The sequence below is a fragment of the Girardinichthys multiradiatus genome, chromosome 2 (assembly GCF_021462225.1).
Source record: "Girardinichthys multiradiatus isolate DD_20200921_A chromosome 2, DD_fGirMul_XY1, whole genome shotgun sequence".
NCBI classification, from domain to species: Eukaryota; Metazoa; Chordata; class Actinopteri; order Cyprinodontiformes; family Goodeidae; genus Girardinichthys; species Girardinichthys multiradiatus.
Genome location: NC_061795.1, coordinates 11,746,542 through 11,767,881, shown reverse-complemented (window position 1 = coordinate 11,767,881; position 21,340 = coordinate 11,746,542). Strand labels below are relative to the sequence as shown.

At 41.3% G+C, this 21,340-nt stretch overlaps 1 protein-coding gene across 4 annotated transcripts in view; it reads right to left on the bottom strand.

Annotated features, from left to right (window-relative positions):
- The window catches only part of LOC124878078 (NT-3 growth factor receptor-like), a 112,821-nt gene that overhangs the window by 72,250 nt on the left and 19,231 nt on the right, over positions 1–21,340 (bottom strand). For 3 of the 4 annotated variants that reach the window (XM_047381852.1, XM_047381860.1, XM_047381877.1), the window contains 3 exons: positions 16,684–16,758; positions 5,750–5,821; positions 4,361–4,432 (listed from right to left, as the gene is read on the bottom strand). In XM_047381852.1, coding sequence (XP_047237808.1) covers positions 4,361–4,432; positions 5,750–5,821; positions 16,684–16,758 — 219 coding nt within the window. The remainder of the gene's footprint in view (positions 1–4,360; positions 4,433–5,749; positions 5,822–16,683; positions 16,759–21,340) is intronic. The other variant, XM_047381869.1, reaches the window with a different exon arrangement.

The window sequence follows — 21,340 nt, the reverse complement described above, 5'->3', positions numbered from 1 at the left end:
TTACTTTATGTTTTTTTTTTTGGTGTGTGTTGCTTCCAGTAATGTCTCAAACAGGGACGTTTCGTTTTAAAGAAGGGAGGTATGTAACCTTTATTTTCTGATTCACCCCTGTGATCCTTAGTTTCTGTCTAGAACGGACATGACAGCTTTTATTTTGTAAATGGTTTAAGAGCACGAAAGTGGTGAGAGGTGTTGGTGTGAAGCTTGGGATAAAGAAAAGAGTTACTACGTTCGCACTGCAGGCTCCGTTTCCTTGTTTATTTTACAAATAGACGCCTTTGTACATGCTGCTGATAGCAGTGGCAATGCAAGACAAGTTACAAAAATAGTTTAACTGAATGTTGAGGTAAAGAAATAATAAGCTGTTGCACCCAGAATGCATAGAATATTATGCATTGTAAGACATACGTGTCAGGATCTGCCATGTTGGTTTTGTGTTTGTTTTCTTTTGAAGATCGTTTGTTTATCCTTAGATCTAGTTTCCCTTAGGTTTAGTTATAGTTTAGTTTCTCTAGTGTCCCTGCATTTCTCAGTTCCTATAGCCATGGTAACCATTCATTCCCTCAGTCTCCACAGCCGGTTCCTGCACCTGTTCCCACTTCTCATCTGATCACCATAGCTTCTCTCTCATTGGTCCATTCTCCTCCTCTCCCTGTTTATATTTCTGGCATTGTTCATTATTCTCCACTGGTTCCTCTCGTCATCCAAGTCATGTTCTTTCCTTGAGCTCATCGCTCTTCTTTGGATTGTGCTTCCTGCAAACCCATCTGTGATTCTCCTGCCACCCTGTAAGTGCTGTACTTCGAGCCCTCATTAAAGAAGATCTTACTAACAACATGGCGAGCCCTAGTCCCTGTTTGCATTTTGGTCCACAACAACCTCAGATCATGACAATACGTAGCTTACCTCCTGATGGTCTGCCATGCAGCTATCCTGCCTCTCCCATTACTACTGCTACTACTACAGCTACGGCCATGACAGAGGACAGGGACTGTTACAATTCATGTATAGTTATATGACGCCAGCTAGATCCATCGCTCTACTGCCAAAAAGATTAACTGAAGAGGTGAGCAGGGTAAAGTTTCGAGAGCAGCAGAGCAAGGACTTGTATATGGGATTCTGCCTGAGTTCAAAGCACAGTTTTCTCCTTGTGGGTCACAATACTGCTTGCATGAGCGGAGAAATTCTACACGCAGAAATAATATGCACACACAACTGTCGCTAGTGTGCGCATGGATCTGAATTCCCCTTGCGCGGATCTCTCTCGCGAATATAATATCATCTAGCGTTAATACGCCACCATACTTTTAGTTCTAGGTTGGCGCTACTGAGCACTATTTGAAAAAAACAGCCACCACAGGGGGAGTTTCTTCCCCTTGGCTGTCTCTCTGATAAACACTTAACACTCAGACTGCTCAGATGGATACCATACATATTTGTAGTAGTTCAACTTCTTTTGTTATAACTCTGTAGATTAACATATTTACAATAAAATTATTTTATGTACGTTTTTTGGTTATATTTAAAATGTCTTCATTGAGGACAAAACAGGAACCAAAGTCAAATTCTTTGTGTGCACAAACTTGACAAATGAAGCTGATTCTAACTGAAAAACCGCTCACTGGAAATTTTCTGTTGTTTTAACTATTCTCATGAAACGTCTGAGAAGGCTGTTCACAAATACCCCAGTAGATCAGCAGTTTTTGACATGCTCAAAGAGCACCCCATTTGGAGTCATCTTCACCACATCTGAATGCCTAAATGGATGGAGTAGCTGCCATGTCAATTGACTCTTGACCTGCTTGTTTAAACCTGTTTTGTGAACAAAACGCTACAGGAAACACCTTTCTTTTTGAAGCAACCTCCTAGGTCTGATATCATTACAAACTTGAGACACTCACTTTTCAAACAAGCTTTAGCTCGTCTATGTAGCACCTTCTCCGGTCACATAATTTGCGTGTGTACCAGGTGCTCTATGCGTGAGCGAATTTGCAGGCTTCGCAGCTAGCCTGCGCTCTGCTCTGTTAGCTTCCAATTATGTGTTATTTCTGGATAATCAGTCATTTTTTGTTATTATTCTGCTCCGTCTGCCTGCGGTTTTCCTCCTCTGCTCTCCCTGTCAGCAATCAAGCCCATCTGCTTCACCTGTTCGCTGCTGCTCTGCAGCGCAATCAGCTTCATGCCACTCACCTGTTCACCAGCAGTTATATTCAGCTCTCTGGCAGCCAGACACTGCCCGGTTTTTGAAAACCTTCGAGTGAGTAGATATCCAGCATTCCATCCTGCCTGATCACATTTTTGGACCATGTTTCTGACTCACAGATTTACCCTTCTTGCCTTGCCCCATTGGAGTTCCCTGCTTCCGGATTTCGACCCTGTTTTTGGCCTCTCGACTTATGCCCCTGAAACTGCTTGGCAGTGTCTGCCAGATCCTTTTCCCTTGCCTTGCCTCCCCTCCCCATCCCCGTTGAGTATTCTGACAAGTGGCCTTCCTCCCTTGTTCTCAATCTCTCTTCTGTATCATGAGTAAGTTATGGTGATACTTCTTATGTCCAGCATATTTACATTGCATATCTGCTATTTCAACAATGTTTTAGTCATTTTATGTTTGTAACTACTCTTGTGTAGGACATATGTTGGGTAGTAAATCTGTAAACAACAATATCCACCCCAGCTCTAGAAAATAGAAGCTGCATTGCTATTTGTGTGGGACTGATTCAAAGCTTGTTTGTTTTCAATTTGATTCAGAATCAGAGTCAAAATCAATCTTGTTGGCCATGTTTGTGTGCACAAACAAGGAATTTGACTTGGGCCTCCAAAACCACAATATGTAAAAACAATTTAGAGGGACACAAATAAGGACAAGGAGCAGTGTGAGCAGTTGTGTCTAGGGCAGGGGGATTGTATAAATCATAATTTATATAATATTTCAGTGATAATTCTTGTTTGCCCATTTGTATATATAATGTTTCATAGAATATTATTTTTGCACATTGGTTTACATAGTTTATCATGGATTACTCTTTTTTTTTTTCAATAATACCCCTCCAGTTGGAGGCATGGGATACAATTTAGTTGAATTTTTTTTCTTTACTTTGATTTTGTTCTGTGGAAAATGGCACATTTTGATTATACACAGGGTAAATGTCATGGCCAAAGTTATGCCATATTCAGGAGTCCTACAATGGAAATCAGCACTTTTATTTGACCAGATTCCCTTATATGAGGTGAAAAACTAATTTGTCATAGTTGTGGCACATTTGTCTAAAAGGCACCGTTGTCTAAGTGGGCTATGTGCCAGTTCCACCTGGCACATAGCCCACAAAAACATTTGTGGAACAAATTTATTTCAACTAATTAAGTCTAAATAGCTGCAGTTATAATTAAGATTTTGATCTTGTCTTCTCAACATTCTCTGGACCTTGTGCTGACACATGGCATTGAGTAAAAAAAATAACAATATTTCCGCATAACCCTGTCCCGTCTGACCATTTTGTAATAAACTTTCAGTTTAACTGAGTACTCCACACATGAAAGAAAATTTAATTATATTAGATCATTATTAGACAACGCTGTAACAATCTTTAAAAAATCTGTTCCATTTTTTATTTCTCCATTATCACAGAAAACCACAGATGAGAGCAATACATTTGTTACTTCCCCTACATAAATTGATTATCTTGCTAATTGTTTACTTTTTCACTGCATGGTGCATTAGACAATGTATCCCCCCTGAAAAAGAAGGTAATTGTTCATAGGAGACTGGCTCCCTGGTTTAATTCAGGGCTGCGTAATTTAAAACACAATGTTAGAAAATTGGAGAGGAAATGGCGCTCTACACAGCTGGGGACTCCTACTAAATCTAGAAAATAGTCTACTGTTTTACAAAAAGACACTTTGCCAAGATAGAACAGCTTGTTTCTCAAAATTAATAGAAGAGAATAAGAATAATCCTAGGTTTCTTTTTAGTACAGTTGCTAAACTTACAATCAGTCAGTCAATTTTGAAAATATTTGACTTTGAAAGTCTTTTTACATAATTTCAGAAGTACTGAGAATCAACTTCTGGATTTTCTTTAATAACTTCCTATTGTTTGTGAATGAGTTTAGAAGTATAAAAATAGACCATCTTTCCAACTATGTTTTACTATCATGTAATTATAAGGCTTTTTCTCAATAAATACCCTTTGTTTTTGGATTACAGTTAGACACTGGTTTATGTTATGTCTGTGTTAGCATATGAGGCAGAAAAGGATTGGACCTGAGTAAGGGACAGGCCACTGTCTTGTAGATACAGCAGGAATATACTGGTTAAGTGTGCTAAAAGCAGTTAGGTGAGAACAAATCCAAGGCTCACTTACAGTTCTATGTGTTGCAGATGTTCAAAGACCTGCCAGGACAGTGTCTTCAACATAGGGTTCTTGGACAGGTTTCTGAAGGAGAAATTGAGAAAGGGACAGAGATAAGGTCTACATGCCAGAATTTTCATAGTCACATGTTTAGGGAAGTAGGAAAAAATATCAGAAATTAATTCAGAATCTAGTTTTGATCTCTGACTGCATAATCAAAATTATTTAACTTTAACTGTTAAATGGAAATGTTAAATATTAGACAATTGATTTGTTAGCTCTGCTTTAGCTTCTACCCTTAGGATTCTATGGTAATTATTTCATATTCACTAATCCATATTTTGTTTTGTTAAAACTACAAATGTTAGTGTATTTGAATGGAATTTTATCTGATAGACCTATCAAAAGAAGAATGTTTTCAATCATTTTTACAAACATAATTCTGAAAATTGTGAAACCTCCCTAATCAAATGCTTTTTTGAATCACCTTTCAGCCTAAAGTCTTTTGCGATCTACCACAACCACCTTTGCACATGGACAGACTGAAATTCTTTCGCATTGTCAAATTGGATGGGGAGTGTCTGTTTTTTTTTCCAGCCCTGTCCTGTATTTTGCTTCATGCATCTTCCCATCAGCTCTGACCAACTTTGTTGTCCCTTCTGAAAAAAAGCATATCCACAACACTGTGGATAACACATGTGAGGTGTTAGTTTTCCACTGCAGTGTTTTGCATGTAGGAGAAGGCTCAATTTTAGTCTAATCTGTGCACTTTCTCCCACGTGTTATGTCCCCTTCATGGCTTATGGCAAACTGTGAAACGGACTTCTTACAGCTTTATTTCAACAAAGGATTTCTCCTTGTCATTCTTCAAAAAAGGCCCGGTTTGATGAATACATGACTACTAGGTGTCAAGCCAACAGATTTTCCCACCTGAGCTGTGAATCTCTGCAGCTTCTCCAGAGTTACCATGGGCCTCTCGGCAGTTTCTCTGATTAATGCTTTTCTTGCACAGCCTGTCTGTTTAGGTGGACATCCATGTCTTTGTAGGTTTGCAGTTTTACCACTTCTTTACATTCTCAGATGATGGCTCGTTTAGAAATGTGCTGTTGACTAATTAGGGAACCTCTGAAGGTAAGTGGTTGCACTGAATATTATTTAACCGTATCATAGTAAAGGTGGCAGACAAAAAATGCATATCACTCTTCAACTTCACAATTATGCACTGTTGTGTTGCTCTATCACATAGGTTTGAGGGTGTAATATAACAAAATGTGGATAAATTGCAAGTGTAGGTATATATTTGGAAAACACTTGATCTTGAAATCTTATTAAAATATCCTTGTCCAAGTGGATGCTTTGTGTTTATTTTGCTCCAAGGTTCAGAGGGCACAGCAGACTCACATGTAGCGCAAGTTGGGGTTTTTGGAGAAAACCCGAGGATGGAGAGTGTCCAGGCTGCTCCGGGTAATAGTTCTATTAAACACGCATGCACACATTTCAAAAAAGGGAGAAGACAGAACATTACATATGTTACTACATAACACAAATAAAAATAATGCTCTGCAAAACAGGCTATTTTCAATAGCAAAACCAATGTGAGTAAAATAATAAAGTGGTACAAATATTTTTATTGGGATGGATTCTGTGTGATGTCTTCAGGCAGCCACTTGGCAGGTAAATACAGCACGGATGAGGGAACATGTTCTGACAAGATTTTGCTGGATTCCAAATTAAAAACGTTTTATATCTATTGCTGTAAAAAAGTGAACCAAACAAAACCTTTAAGTGTTTTTTTCATATTCTTATTTAATTTTCAAAAAGGAAACCATTTCTTAGATTTTTAAATTATGAAGAGGTGTAGTGTAAAATACCTGTCTTAGGTTTTAGATATACAAGGTAAACAAATCAAATACTTAAAATACATTTGTTTAATTTTTAAATCTAAATACAGAAACAACTAATTATTATTTAATACATCCAATGAGATTTCTCACATGAATATTTTTCCCCAAAGCAAGGTCTTTCATAAAAAGATTATTCCATATGTCATAATCAGCCTATGTTAGTTTTTTGAGTTTATGTTCTCTTGTGTTTCTCTGCACAGCCAGGTTCTTCTTTTGCTTTATTTCTGTTCATTCAGGTTTATTACATTCTTTCCGTTTAGTTTAATTTCTGTTTATTCCCTGGATTCCTATGTTAGTATATATTTCCTTATAGATCTAGTTCCCTTTGCTTATGTCCTTTAGTCTCATTGCTTACTTAGATGTTTTCCTGTTACCTAACTGTACTTCCTCCTCATTTGCGTGAATTAGTCATCTGCCCTCTGTATTGTTTAGGCTCCCTTGTCACCAGCTGTCTCATATTTCTCCTGTTTAGGTCCTCTCCTAGTTCATTGGTCCACACTTCATTTCCATCAATATTTAAGCTCTGTTTTTCTTTGTTCACCTCTGGTTCCTACTGATATCAACCCTGGTATCATCCCTGGATGTTTCCTTGTTCCTGTCCTAACTACTCAAGCTTACCATGCTGCTCCATCTCTTGTTCCTGCACGTTGGTCCTATATCAACCTTACACATCCTGACAGAAGGAATCATACACCAAAACCAAGCAGTACAATATTCGCTGGACTATAATGAGCCGCTCATCATGGTAAAGGGTTATTTTGTCCCAGCCAGACAGGTCCTGGGAGCGTCTTGCAGCAGCGTGCTACTTCCTCCAGATGCGTAAAATACTCAATCTCCTTCCTCCTCTGGATTTTGGAGAGGTGCTGGAGGAAGCTGAGGAGCACTACAGAGCAGTTCTTTGGGGGAACACCTCAGTTTCAGCTCTCTCTTTAACCACCTCTACCACTGCCTGCTTCTTCTTCCTCCTGCCAAAGACAACACTGTCGTTGAGACGCTCACCTCCTTATTCCAGAAGTTCCGGCTGACGATTGCAATCTTCCTCGGGAGGGTTGTGCCAAAGCCTTCCTTCCTGTTCTGAAGGGTCAGACAGGCACCTTTTCTGGAGGGTCTGGTCGACACCTTTCCCCCTTGCCCGGTGTCTCCGACCTCGCCTCCGGCTACCAGCTGCCAACCTATCTCCATGCCTCTTCTCTCTGTTTGTTGTTCCCTGGTCAATAGTAATTTGCCCTCTAGTGGGCTTCAGCAGGAAATGGTCAAGTCAGAGCTCCCAGCACAGCCAGCAACATGTTTCCAGAGCGCCGTATCTCAGCCAGTAGCATGTTTCCAGAGCACTTTAGCCCAACCAGTATCATGTCTCCAAGACGCTGCAGCCCTACCAGCATGTTGTCTGCATAGCCCAGTGCTGCATAGCCCACGCCAGGTCCACAGCACAGTACAGGAAAACTTGCCTCAGTCTCCTCTGCACACCATGGGCAGCGTCGTAAAATGGACACCTCAGCTCTTGCACATGCCACAGAGGGTTTCCTCAACGCCTATGCTCCGGCTTCCACTGAAGGTTGGCTCAACGCCTCAGCTTCTTCTTCCACTGAGGGTCAGCTCAATGCTTCAGCTCCTTGTTCCACTGAGGGTCAGCTCGACTCTTCAACTCCTCCTTCCTACCGTAGAAGACACTGTCGGAAAAGGTCAGCTCCGCCCATTGAAGGTCAGCTCGACACTTCAACTTTCGCTTCCACTGAGGGTCAGCTTGACGCTTCAGCGTCTTGTCCCACTGACGGTCTTCTCGAAGCCTGAGCTCCTGTTTCTATGGATCAGCATGACGACTCATCGTCTCCAGACCAGCCATCACTATCATCATCATAATCTACACTCCTGGCTCAGATATCATCATAATCTACACTCCTGGCTCAGACATCATCATCATCATCTTCCATCCTGGCTCAGACATCATCAGCTACACTCTTGACTCAGTCTTCATCATCATCAGCTACACTCTTGACTCAGTCTTCATCATCATCAGCTACACTCTTGACTCAGTCTTCATCATCAGCTACACTCTTGACTCAGTCTTCATCATCATCAGCTACACTCTTGACTCAGTCTTCATCATCATCAGCTACACTCTTGACTCAGTCTTCATCATCATCAGCTACACTCTTGACTCAGTCTTCATCATCATCAGCTACACTCTTGACTCAGTCTTCATCATCATCAGCTACACTCTTGGCTCAGTTTTCATCATCATCAGCTACACTCCTGGCGCAGTCTTTATCATCTCTTGCATTGCTTCCTGCTCCAGAGGAGTGTCTTTCTATTCCTGCTCCCGAGTTCCTTGAGGGGTTTGGGGACAAAACCCCTCACTCTCCTGTTCCTTTCCCTGTTGCAGAGGCGTTCAAGGACAAACCGCCCCCTGTTCCTGTTCCAGAGGGGTTAAAGGACAGACTGTCTCCTGTTCCTGTTCCAGAGGGGTTAAAGGACAGACTGTCTCCTGTTCCTGTTCCAGAGAGGTTTGAGGACGAACCACCTCCTGTTTCTGTTTCAGAGGGGTTTGAGAACACATTGCTTCCTGTTCCAGAGGGGTTCGAGGGTGAACCAGTTCCTGTTCCAGAGGGGCTCGAGGTCGAAGCACCTCCTGTTCCTGTTCCAGACGGATTTGAGGATGAACCAACTCCATCTCTAGAGCTTCAATGGCTTCACCATAGATCTTCAGGGCTCCACTGCAGGCCTTCAGGGCTCCACCGAGGAATCCAGCAGTTCATGCACTGCTCCCTAGGGCTTCGCCGAGGGTTCCAGTGGTTTGCTATGCCGCTCTCCTGGGCCGAGGCTTCAAGTTCCCCAACCTCTCCTGTGTTGCCAAACCTGCAAAACCTCTCAGACCTCTAGACAGGGTTCCCAGAGGGTCCTCTATGCTCCGTGGCTGACCTCCAGAGTAGGTTCTCTGAGGGTCATCTCCACTGCTTGGTCGGCCTCCAGACCACCTGCTCCTTTGTTGCAGGCCTCCAAGACTCCTTTACAGTCATCGCAGACCTCCCAGACTATGTAACAGTTGTCGCAGGCCTCCCAGACTCCATCTCAGTCGCTGACGTCCGCTGAGGTATAGTCATCATGGCCGTCCACCAGAATTCTGTTCCTGCTGGAGACAACCTCCTGGCCCTTCACCTGAACTCTGTGTCTGTGGTTTGTTTCTTGAACTCCAGCCGAGGACCCTTCTGCCCATCCTGTTTAGGTTGTTTTCTATTTTTTGGTTCTTGTGTTCTTGGTTCCCCTATCATCCCTCAATGTTTCCTTGTTGCTGTCCTGCCTTGTATTATTTCCAGCCAGTCTGTACGTCTTTTGTGTATCATTATTAAAACTATTCAAACTTACCATGCTGCTACATCGCTTGTTCCTGCACTTTGATCCTACAAAAACCTCACACAAGCCTGACAGTACAGGTCCTTCTCAAAATATTAGCATATTGTGATAAAGTTCATTATTTTCCATAATGTCATGATGAAAATTTAACAAAATTTGCATATCATTAAAAGGGTCTCTAAACGAGCTATGAACCTAATCATCTGAATCAACGAGTTAACTCTAAACACCTGCAAAAGATTCCTGAGGCCTTTAAAACTCCCAGCCCGGTTCATCACTCAAAACCCCAATCATGGGTAAGACTGCCGACCTGACTGCTGTCCAGAAGGCCACTATTGACACCCTCAAGCAAGAGGGTAAGACACAGAAAGAAATTTCTGAACGAATAGGCTGTTCCCAGAGTGCTGTATCAAGGCACCTCAGTGGGAAGTCTGTGGGAAGGAAAAAGTGTGGCAGAAAACGCTGCACAACGAGAAGAGGTGACCGGACCCTGAGGAAGATTGTGGAGAAGGGCCGATTCCAGACCTTGGGGGACCTGCGGAAGCAGTGGACTGAGTCTGGAGTAGAAACATCCAGAGCCACCGTGCACAGGCGTGTGCAGGAAATGGGCTACAGGTGACGCATTCCCCAGGTCAAGCCACTTTTGAACCAGAAACAGCGGCAGAAGCGCCTGACTTGGGCTACAGAGAAGCAGCACTGGACTGCTGCTCAGTGGTCCAAAGTACTTTTTTCGGATGAAAGCAAATTCTGCATGTCATTCGGAAATCAAGGTGCCAGAGTCTGGAGGAAGACTGGGGAGAAGGAAATACCAAAATGCCAGAAGTCCAGTGTCAAGTACCCACAGTCAGTGATGGTCTGGGGTCCCGTGTCAGCTGCTGGTGTTGGTCCACTGTGTTTTATCAAGGGCAGGGTCAATGCAGCTAGCTATCAGGAGATTTTGGAGCACTTCATGCTTCCATCTGATGAAAAGCTTTATGGAGATAAAGATTTCATATTTCAGCACGACCTGGCACCTGCTCACAGTGCCAAAACCACTGGTAAATGGTTTACTGACCATGGTATCACTGTGCTCAATTGGCCTGCCAACTCTCCTGACCTGAACCCCATAGAGAATCTGTGGGATATTGTGAAGAGAACGTTGAGAGACTCAAGACCCAACACTCTGGATGAGCTAAAGGCTGCTATCGAAGCATCCTGGGCCTCCATAAGACCTCAGCAGTGCCACAGGCTGATTGCCTCCATGCCACGCCGCATTGAAGCAGTCATTTCTGCAAAAGGATTCCCGACCAAGTATTGAGTGCATAACTGTACATGATTATTTGAAGGTTGACATTTTTTGTATTAAAAACACTTTTCTTTTATTTATCGGATGAAATATGCTAATTTTGTGAGATAGGAATTTTGGGTTTTCATGAGCTGTATGCCAAAATCATCCGTATTAAGACAATAAAAGACCTGAAATATTTCAGTTAGTGTGCAATGAATCTAAAATATATGAATGTTAAATTTTCATCATTACATTATGGAAAATAATTAACTTTATCACAATATGCTAATATTTTGAGAAGGACCTGTATAGTTAAAATGTATTTAGTCTGAGAGGCAGACAACCTGTCTGCTTTTAAGGCTAGGCTTAAAACTTTCCTTTTTGATAATGCTTATAGTTAGAGTGGCTTAGGTTATCCCGAACTATCTCTGTAGTTATGCTACTATATGTACACCCTATTTTACTTCTAAGGTTCCTAGTATCACAACCTAAAAATAATGTGGTCTTTAGCAGGTTAACCAGCACTTACTGTATAAAAGGGTATGATCTGAAGCATACTGGTATGCATTCATGAATGAATGAAAAAAGATGCAATTAAACTCAACAAAGCTTTCTTTTGAGATCAGCATTATATAAAAACAAGCATAAATACAAAATAAACAACCTTATTAACAATTATTTGTATTGGCCTTAGAGAAGCAATTATTTCTGCTTATCAATTTGGAATGGTTTTTTTTTTTTGCCATTTCCAAACTTTTTATTAGCCTCTTTTCTATTGCTTGTAGAGATCTCCAGGCTTCTGGAAAGAACGGGTCGCAGTTCAATACAAATTTACCTGGGTAATTTCACTTTCCTAGAGCTTTATTTTTACAGGTAAATGGTCCTACTCTGGAGATTGTCTTTTCAGCTTTCCCCGGGATTTGTTAAAGGGGCAGGGTTGTGTTAAGGAAGGCTCGGCACCAGCAGCTGCAATAATGGCAGAGGTTGGTACACAAATTAATACTTTTAATACCATTAATTTGTCACAAAAAGTAGTTTAAAGATGTTTTCAGGTGATAAAGTAGATCTTAAAACTTAAATAACATAAAATAAATAAAATCTTTAATAAAAACATTTTCTTTAGTTATCTAATATGAGTACATCTGATGATAATAAAAGTAAAACAAGTGTTAGTCAGTGTTTAGAAGTTATTGTAAATGAATCATCTAGTTGTAAAGCAACAACTCTGGCCAGATGCAAGTCGGTAAAATATTTTATGTAAAATAATTATTTAAACTTCTCCTCCTTATGAATCCAGTACAGCTTAAGGAATACTGGGAGGAATTAATCAACTACATAACTCTAAAGCTGCTCATAATCTATTATTTATCAGTTGAAACAAAACAAATATTTACTAGCTCATAATCTCATAAACAAAGTAAAGGAATAATAAAATCTGCTGGACTGGAGGTGTAGTGCAGTTTTCTTTACAACTTTCTTTACAACTTCATCATTAGGATGATTTAAACCTACTTCCTGGGTAAAACAAATCCTGGGGCATTAGTGGAAAAGGGGCTACTGTCTCTTATTCTACTGTGAAAATGTTTCTAAGTCAAAATTTTGACAATTTACACAACTGCCAATGTTCAAAATAGTGAACATTCCCAAACTGCGTGAACTTTTCCAACAAGGTCTGTAATAGAACAATGACACCAGACACAGCAAAAGTGAAGACTCTGGTCTGAGACTTCAATTCAAGTTGAAGGTAAGTTGCACTAGCACAGCTTTGAAGAACTGACTCTAAAAAAGACTCGGAATTAATTCAATTCAATTCAAAAATACTTTATTAATCCCAAAGGGAAATTAAATGTTGTTGTAGCTCATTGGGCAGGAAGGATCTCCTGTACTCAGCTTCTTGTCCATCTCTGATCCACCCCACGACTGCAAAATCATCCGAGTATTTCTGCAGATGACAGGAGTATGTCTTGTACTGGAAGTCTGAGGTGTACAGAGTGAAAAGGAATGGTGAGAGTACAGTCCCCTGTGGTGCTCCTGTGCTGCTGACTACCTGGTTAGATTCACAACCCTTCAGTCTCACAAACTGTGGTCTGTTTGTCAGGTAGTCTTTGATCCAGGAGATTGTTGAGGCCTCCACCTGAGTCTTCTGGAGTTTCTGACAAAGCAAATCAGGTTGGATTGTATTAAATGCACTGGAGAAATCAAAGAACATGATCCTCACAGTGCTGCTGGCTTTGTCCAGATGACAGTGGGTTTGTTGAAGCAGGTGTATGATGGCATCTTCAACTCCAACTCCACAGCGATAAGCAAACTGAAGGGGGTCCTGATGGTTTACTGTTTGCTTACTCAGGTGAGCCAACAGGAGTCTCTCTAGGACCTCCATGATATGGGATGTCAGGGCAACAGTTCTATAGTCATTGAGGACTGATGGGTGAGTTTTCTTTGGTACCGGAACAAGACAGGAGGTATTCCACAACACCGGAACCTTCTTCTGGGCCAGGCTAAGGTTGAAGAGGTGCTGCAGAATCCCACAGAGCTGCTCTGCACAGGCCTTCAGGACTCTAGGGCTGACATGATCTGGACCTGCAGCCTTATTTCGATTCAGTCTTTCCAGTTGCATCTTCACTTGACGTCTTGAGACACACAGGTGGAAGGGGGAAGCAAAGGAAGCATCAGCATCTTCTGATATGGTTGAAGGCAAACATGTAGAAGCAGAAGGGTCTAGGGCTCAGGTGGAAGATAAAAAATTTGAGGTGTTACTGGACAGCTGTGGGTCCTGTGGGTCAATGGAGGGTGGAATGTCTGTTTGGCTGTGAGCAGCAGAGGAGGATGCGAAGCTGGTTTCTGAACTGAACCTATTGAAGAATGTGTTCAGTTCATTGGCTCTGTCCAGACCTTCATTGGTCTGATCATCCTTCTGCTTGAAGCCTGTGATCTTCTTCATCCCTGTCCACAAATCTCTGATATTGTTTTGCTGGAGCTCGCTCTCCAGCTTCTTCTTGTACACCTCCTACACCTATCTTGACTTTAAGTTGCTTCTGTAAACTCCTCAATAATTATGTCTCCCTCTCTGAAGGCTCTTTTTTTCTTGTTAAACATGTACTTCAGGTCACTGGTGATCCAAGGTTTGTTATTGGGGAAGCATCTCACAGTTCTGGTGGGGATAATGTTATCCACACAGAAGTTTATATAGTCAGTTACACACTGAGTCATGGCATTTATGTCCTCTCCATGTGGCTGGCACAGTGCGTCCCAGTCTGTAGCCTCAAAGCAACCTTGCAGAGCTTCTTCAGCTTCCTGTGACCATTTTCTCACAGTCCTCTTTATTACAGGTTGCCTCTGAACAAGGGGCTTATATTTCGAGCAGAGAAAAACAAGATTGTGATCTGATTTGCCTAGAGGAGGTCTTGCTGTAGAGATGTATGAGTCCTTGACATTTGCATAAAACAAATCCAATGTTTTGTTTTCTCTGGTAGAGCAGCTGACAAACTGTTGAAGTGTTGGAAGTGTAGCAGAGAGTGAAGCATGGTTAAAATCACCAGAAATTGCCACAAAAGCATTTGGGTTTTGTGTCTGTAGCTTAGCAACAACTGAGCTGATGGCGTCACATGCAGTGTCGGCAACAGCTGAAGGTGGAACGTAAACTGTTGCCAAAATAACACTGGTGAACTCTCTGGGTAAATAATATGGACGAAAACTTACTGCCAACAGTTCAATATTTGGACTGCAGAGATGACACTTCACAGTTACACGTCCTGGATTACACCATCTGTTGTTCACAAGTACTGCCAGTCCACCTTTACATTTGCCGCTCCTCTTTAAATCTCTGTCTGCTCGTATGGTTAAAAAGCCCGGCAGAGAGACACTGGAGTTGGGGATATGATCCTGCAGCCATGTCTCAGTAAAACACATAATACTGCATGCCCGGTACTCTGGCTGGGTCCTTTGTAGGGCTTGGAGTTCATCCAACTTGTTTCCCAACGATCTCACATTGCCCATCATAATCGACAGAAGAAACGGTTTGAATTTCCTCCTTCGCTCTCTTCTCTTAGCTCCTGCTCTGCATCCACGGCATCTCCTTTTCAACTCATCAGGGATTTGGGGTTGTAGTTGAAGTATTATTTGAGCTTTTGAGATATTAATCAGCTGCTCCCGGCTGTAAGAAACAACCCCGTTGCCATGGCAATGCATCATAACAAATGTCCAAAAATAGAAAGTATTAGGAAAAATCCTCCAAGCTGCACAGCATCTGACACCGGAGTGGACAGTTGTCCAAAAAAAAATCAACTGTATCCATCACAAGAGGAAGAGTTCCCAAAAAAGAATAAATCAGAATCAAAAGTAACAGAGCTACTCCAACCTGCTGCCACCTTGAGCGGCGCAATTCTAGAATTATTGGGTGTTAATGTAATTCCACTGGTTTTTTAAATATAAATACCAATATTTCTAATGAGGTAAACATAACACACCATTAATTTCTATACCGCTTATTCTATATCACAGGGGAGCTGGTACCTATCTCCACCAGTCTGTAGTCAAGAGGCAGGTTACACCCTGGACAGTTCGCCAATCCATCCATCACAGTGTAACACAGAGACATACTGGACAAACAACCATGCCCACACTCATTCACACCTAAGGGCAATTTAGAGAGACCAATTTACATAACAGTCATCATTTTGTACTGTGGGAGGAAACGAGTAGCCGGTGAGAACACACGCATGCATGGGGAGAACGTGAAAACTCCATGCACAAAGACCCCTGGCCAGGAGTCGAACCCACGCATGTAGTGGGAGAACATGCAAACTCCATGCAGAAAGACCCCCAGCCAGGAGTCGAACCCACGCATGCAGTGGGAGAACATGCAAACTCCATGCAGAAAGACCCCCAGCCAGGAGTCGAACCCACGCATGCAGTGGGAGAACATGCAAACTCCATGCAGGAAGACCCCAGGCAAGGAGTCGAACCCAGGATCTTCTTGCTGCAAAGCAACAGTGCTAACGACTGCGCCACCATGCAGCCCAATTACACGTTAATATTCAAAAAATCTGCAATAGTCAATAAAAGTCCCTTTACACACTGAAAGAAAATGTTCAGAGAAAATAAAAAATGACTGTAAAATATGCATGTGCTAAAATAAGCAGTTCCACATATTAAAGCAAAACAAGGTTAAAATTGTAAATGATTTCTTCTCTAAAGCAGACTTTTTGGATGGATCCTTAGTCCTTTCACAACATCCACACCCCCTTGGGAGAATAGGGTATGCTTTGGTTTCCAAGGAAGACAATGTAACTTTTGGCCACACTCCATTGGGCAGACTGGATTGAATGCATTAATTAGAATGCTAATTTCTTTCATAAGAAATTTAAGATTTGAGTTGAACTTCAAGAATTTCTAACTTGATCCTGGAATAAATAATTAAATAATTTGAAGTCAGATCATTATTGTCCATCCTGAAAGGTAAAAATCTCCAACTGAAAGAGGCTTTCTTTTTACTATGGCTGTAGTTTACCAGTTATACCGCAAATAATCTTAACAAGATTCTATTGTATACACATACAACAAGTTTTACAACGAGGTGTAGAACAATTTAACAATATAACAAAGATGACAATCTTCTGAGTAAAGACAATATGTTTCTTAGGTTGTTTTGTCTGTTTTCATCATGCTAATTTTACAAATGCATTGCAGGTGGAGGGCACTTTCAAAAAGAATGGAGACAGAAAAAGTTATGAGCAGCTGGGCAAAAAAAAACAAAAAACGAAACAATGTAATGCTGCATGAGGAAACATATGCACAAATACTTTAGTACTTACAGCCTCTGTAAGCCAGGGTACAGCTCCATATCAACATCTTTCAATTTTTTTAGACCTGTCCACTTCTCAAGGTATCTGCAGAGAAACAGTCGGAAAATATACTTCAGAGCAAGAGTAAAAACTTCGTCATTCAGTTCATTCAACTGTATTGTTCTAAATGAACATTTTTTAACATTAGGTCAATATACTGTTACAGAGGATTTTTTGTTAAAGTTGCCGGTTATCTTGTCAAAGGGGTTGTCTGGTCTGAAAAAATGCCAAAAACCTTAAAGTAGAAGTAACTCCAGATTCTGACAACTAATTCCAGGTAACTGTTTATGGTCTAATGTTAGATTGTGCGCTTCAGCACCAACATTCAATTCAATTCAATTCAAAAATACTTTATTAATCCCAAAGGGAAATTAAATGGTGTTGTAGCTCATTATGAGGGTTTCCTCAAAGAGCCGTTGTAGATGCTGATGGCTGTGGGCAGGAAGGATCTCCTGTAGCGCTCCGTCTTACAGCAGATCTGAAGAAGCCTCTGACTGAAGACACTCTGTTGTTGTACAACAGTCTCATGAAGAGGATGCTCAGGGTTCTCCATAATGTTCTTCATTTTATGAAGAATCCGTCTTTCCACAATGATCTCCAGAGGTTCCAGAGGAGACCCCAGAACAGAACCAGCCTTTTTTATCAGCTTGTTGAGCTTTTTTAAGTCCCTGGTTCTGATGCTGCTTCCCCAGCAGATGATGGCAGAAGAGATCACACTTTCCACAACAGACGTATAGAAGATATGAAGCATCTTGCTGCAAACACCAAAGGACCTAAGCTTCCTCAAGAAGTACAATCTGCTCTGTCCCTTCTTGTAGATGGCTTCACAGTTGCATCTCCACTCTAGTCTGTTGTCCAGGTGAACACCGAGGTATTTATACTCCTCCACCACCTCCACTTCTTCTCCCATGATAGAAATAGTTTTTGATTTATTCCTGTTTCTCTTAAAATCTACAATCATCTCCTTTGTTTTAGTCACGTTCAAAATGAGATGATTGTTTCCACACCATGCCACAAAGCGGTCCACCACCTTCCTGTACTCAGCTTCTTGTCCATCTCTGATCCACCCCACGACTGCAGAATCATCCGAGTATTTCTGCAGATGACAGGAGTCTGTCTTGTACTGGAAGTCTGAGGTGTACAGAGTGAAAAGGAATGGTGAGAGTACAGTCCCCTGTGGTGCTCTTGTGCTGCTGACTACCTGGTTAGACTCACAACCCTTCAGTCTCACAAACTGTGGTCTGTTTGTCAGGTAGTTTTTGATCCAGGAGATTGTTGAGGCCTCCACCTGAGTCTTCTGGAGTTCGGGAGCGGCTGCAGACTGAAGGCAGGTAGTGTGGCAACTGGTGGACCAGGATTCAACCCTGCCCTTAACCCAATCAAGGTGAGGATTGTGTTTACTAAGCCAAGGGAAACCCAGCACCATAGCGTGCGTAGCTACAGGAAAAACGTAGAAATAAATTACTTCTCGATGATTGCCAGATAACAAGAGGGCTATAGGTTTAGTTTGGTGAGTAATACGAGACAATTCCTGACCGTTGAGGGATGTCACAAGACTTGGTGCTGTTAAAGCTACAGTCTCAATCCCAGCTGCTTTAACTAGATCCAAGTCTATAAGATTCTGCTCACTTCCTGAATCAACCAGTGCAGAGAGATTGTGGACCTGTTGGTTAAGTAGTAACGTGGTTGGCAAACAAAATCTGATGGATTCGAGGGAAAGTATCTGGTCCGCTGGTAGGTCCCTTTCTACCGGCGGACCTGATCTTTTGGCCGAGGAGGACAAGTAGGACAGTCGGCTACAAGATGCTCTATGGAGCCACAATAAAAACATTGCCTAGCCTGCTACTGCCTCTGCCTTTCTTCGCTAGTGAGGCGCGCCCTACCCACCTGCATGGGTTCAGTTTCTCCTGCCAGTTCTTGGGAAGGGGGCTTGGGGTTAACAGTAGGCAAAAGCGTTGGCTGGGTCCTAACATAACTGCGTTAATTTCTGGGCTTCCTCCTCTCCCTTAACCGGCTATCTATTCTAATGGCTTTAGCAATGTATTTCTGCAGATGACAAGAGTCTGTCTTGTACTGGAAGTCTGAGGGGTACAGAGTGAAAAGGAATGGTGAGAGTACAGTCCCCTGTGGTGCTCCTGTGCTGCTGACTACCTGGTTAGACTCACAACCCTTCAGTCTCACAAACTGTGGTCTGTTTGTCAGGTAGTCTTTGAACCAGGAGATTGTTGAGGCCTCCACCTGAGTCTTCTGGAGTTTCTGACAAAGCAAATCAGGTTGGATTGTATTAAATGCACTGGAGAAATCAAAGAACATGATCCTCACAGTGCTGCTGGCTTTGTCCAGATGACAGTGGGTTTGTTGAAGCAGGTGTATGATGGCATCTTCAACTCCAACTCCACAGCCATAAGCAAACTGGCGTCACATGCAGTGTCGGCAACAGCGGAAGGTGGAACGTAAACTGTTGCCAAAATAACACTGGTGAACTCTCTTGGGTAAATAATATGGATGAAAACTTACTGCCAACAGTTCAATAACTGGACTGCAGAGATGACACTTGACAGTTACATGTCCTGGATTACACCATCTGTTGTTCACAAGTACTGCCAGTCCACCTCCTTTACATTTGCCGCTTTTATTTATTATTTTATCCAATTGATTGTCCAGTTGCTTAGCATCATTTATACTTCTGTCCACTCCTTTGAGCTCCTATTGTATATTAGCAAATATTGCTGTAACTACCTGCTGTTATGTTCAAAAAAAAAAAAAAAAAAAACTAAAGAAAAACAAAAGAATATCCACTATGCCATCTTAATTTGTTTGGATTCTAAGGGGCAGCATCAGACCCAATCTCAGCAGGGGCGTAACTTTGGGTCTAGCATTGAGGGGGTTACGCTCCCTACCTATTTATCTATTTGGTAAATCATTTAATTTGTAAAATGAGTCCGGCTAATTTGGCGTTCATGCATTAGAAATACATTGTAATGCTGTTACAGTGATTTACTATTGAAGGAATTGGCAGTAATTGACATTATGTGAGGATTACATACCCACATATATATATATATATATATATATATATATATATATATATACACACACACACATATATATATATATATATATATATATATATATATATATATATATATACACACACACACACATATATATATATATATATATACAATGAACGCATCAAAACAGTGAATGAACACATATGCAATCAATAGCTTAAATATGTCACTTAAATATTTTATGATTTAGAATCCTTGAAGTAGCCGCCCTTTGCTGTAATGACTGAAATATTAACCTTTAGCCGCCTGTCAACGAACGTCTGGGGAGTTCTTTCAAGACTCTTTGGGAAACCATTATAAGTGACCACCTCATGAAGCTCTTGGAGAGAATAATAAGAGAGCAAGTAGTCATCAAAGCAAATGGTGGCTATGTTGTAACAATCTGAAATATAAAAATGTTTTGAGTTATTTTACACTTAATTTTACCACATAATTCCATGTGTGTTCATTCACAGGTTTGTTGTCTCTGATGAGAATCTACAATTTAAATAGTCATGAAAATAAAGAGAACTATTAAGTGAGAAAAGCGTTCTAAAATGTCTGACCGGTAATGCACATTCAGGCTTACATTTCAATACTAGAATACATAAAAAAGAAACTAACAATTTTTTTACTCTTTTACTCCTATATTACAGTATATACATATAAATTAATAAATCACTAAAGAAAGACTACATCTTGCTATATATGTGTGTATATATATATACATATATATACATATATATATATATATATATATATATATATATATATATATATATATATATATATATATACATACAGTACAGACCAAAAGTTTGGACACACCTAATCATTCAAAGAGTTTTATTTATTTTCATGACTATGAATATTGTAGCTTCACACTGAAGGCATCAAAACTATGAATTAACACATGTGGAATTATATACTGAGCCAAAAAGTGTGAAACAACCAAAAATATGACTCATATTCTAGGTTCTTCAAAGTAGCCACCTTTTGCTTTGATTACTGCTCCGTACACTCTTGGCATTCTGTTGATGAGCTTCAAGAGGTAGTCACCTGAAACGGTTTTCCAACAGTCTTGAAGGAGTTCCCAGAGATGCTTAACACTTGTTGGCCCTTTTGCCTTCACTCTGCAGTCCAGCTCACCCCAAACCATCTCGATTGGGTTCAGGTCCGGTGACTGTGGAGGCCAGGTCATCTGGCGCAGCACCCCATCACTCTCCTTCTTGGTCAGATAGCCTTTACACAGCCTGGAGGTGTGTTTGGGGTCATTGTCCTGTTGAAAAATAAATGATGGTCCAACTAAACACAAACAGGATGGAATACCATGCCGCTGCAAGATGCTGTGGTAGCCATGCTGGTTTAGTATGCCTTCAATTTTGAATAAATTCCCAACAGTGTCAACAGCAAAGCACCCTCACACCATCACACCTCCTCCTCCATGCTTCACGGTGGGAACCAGGCATGTAGAGTCCATCCGTTCACCTCTTCTGCACTGCACAAAGACACGGTGGTTGGAACCAAAGATCGCAAACTTGGACTCATCAGACCAAAGCACAGATTTCCACTGG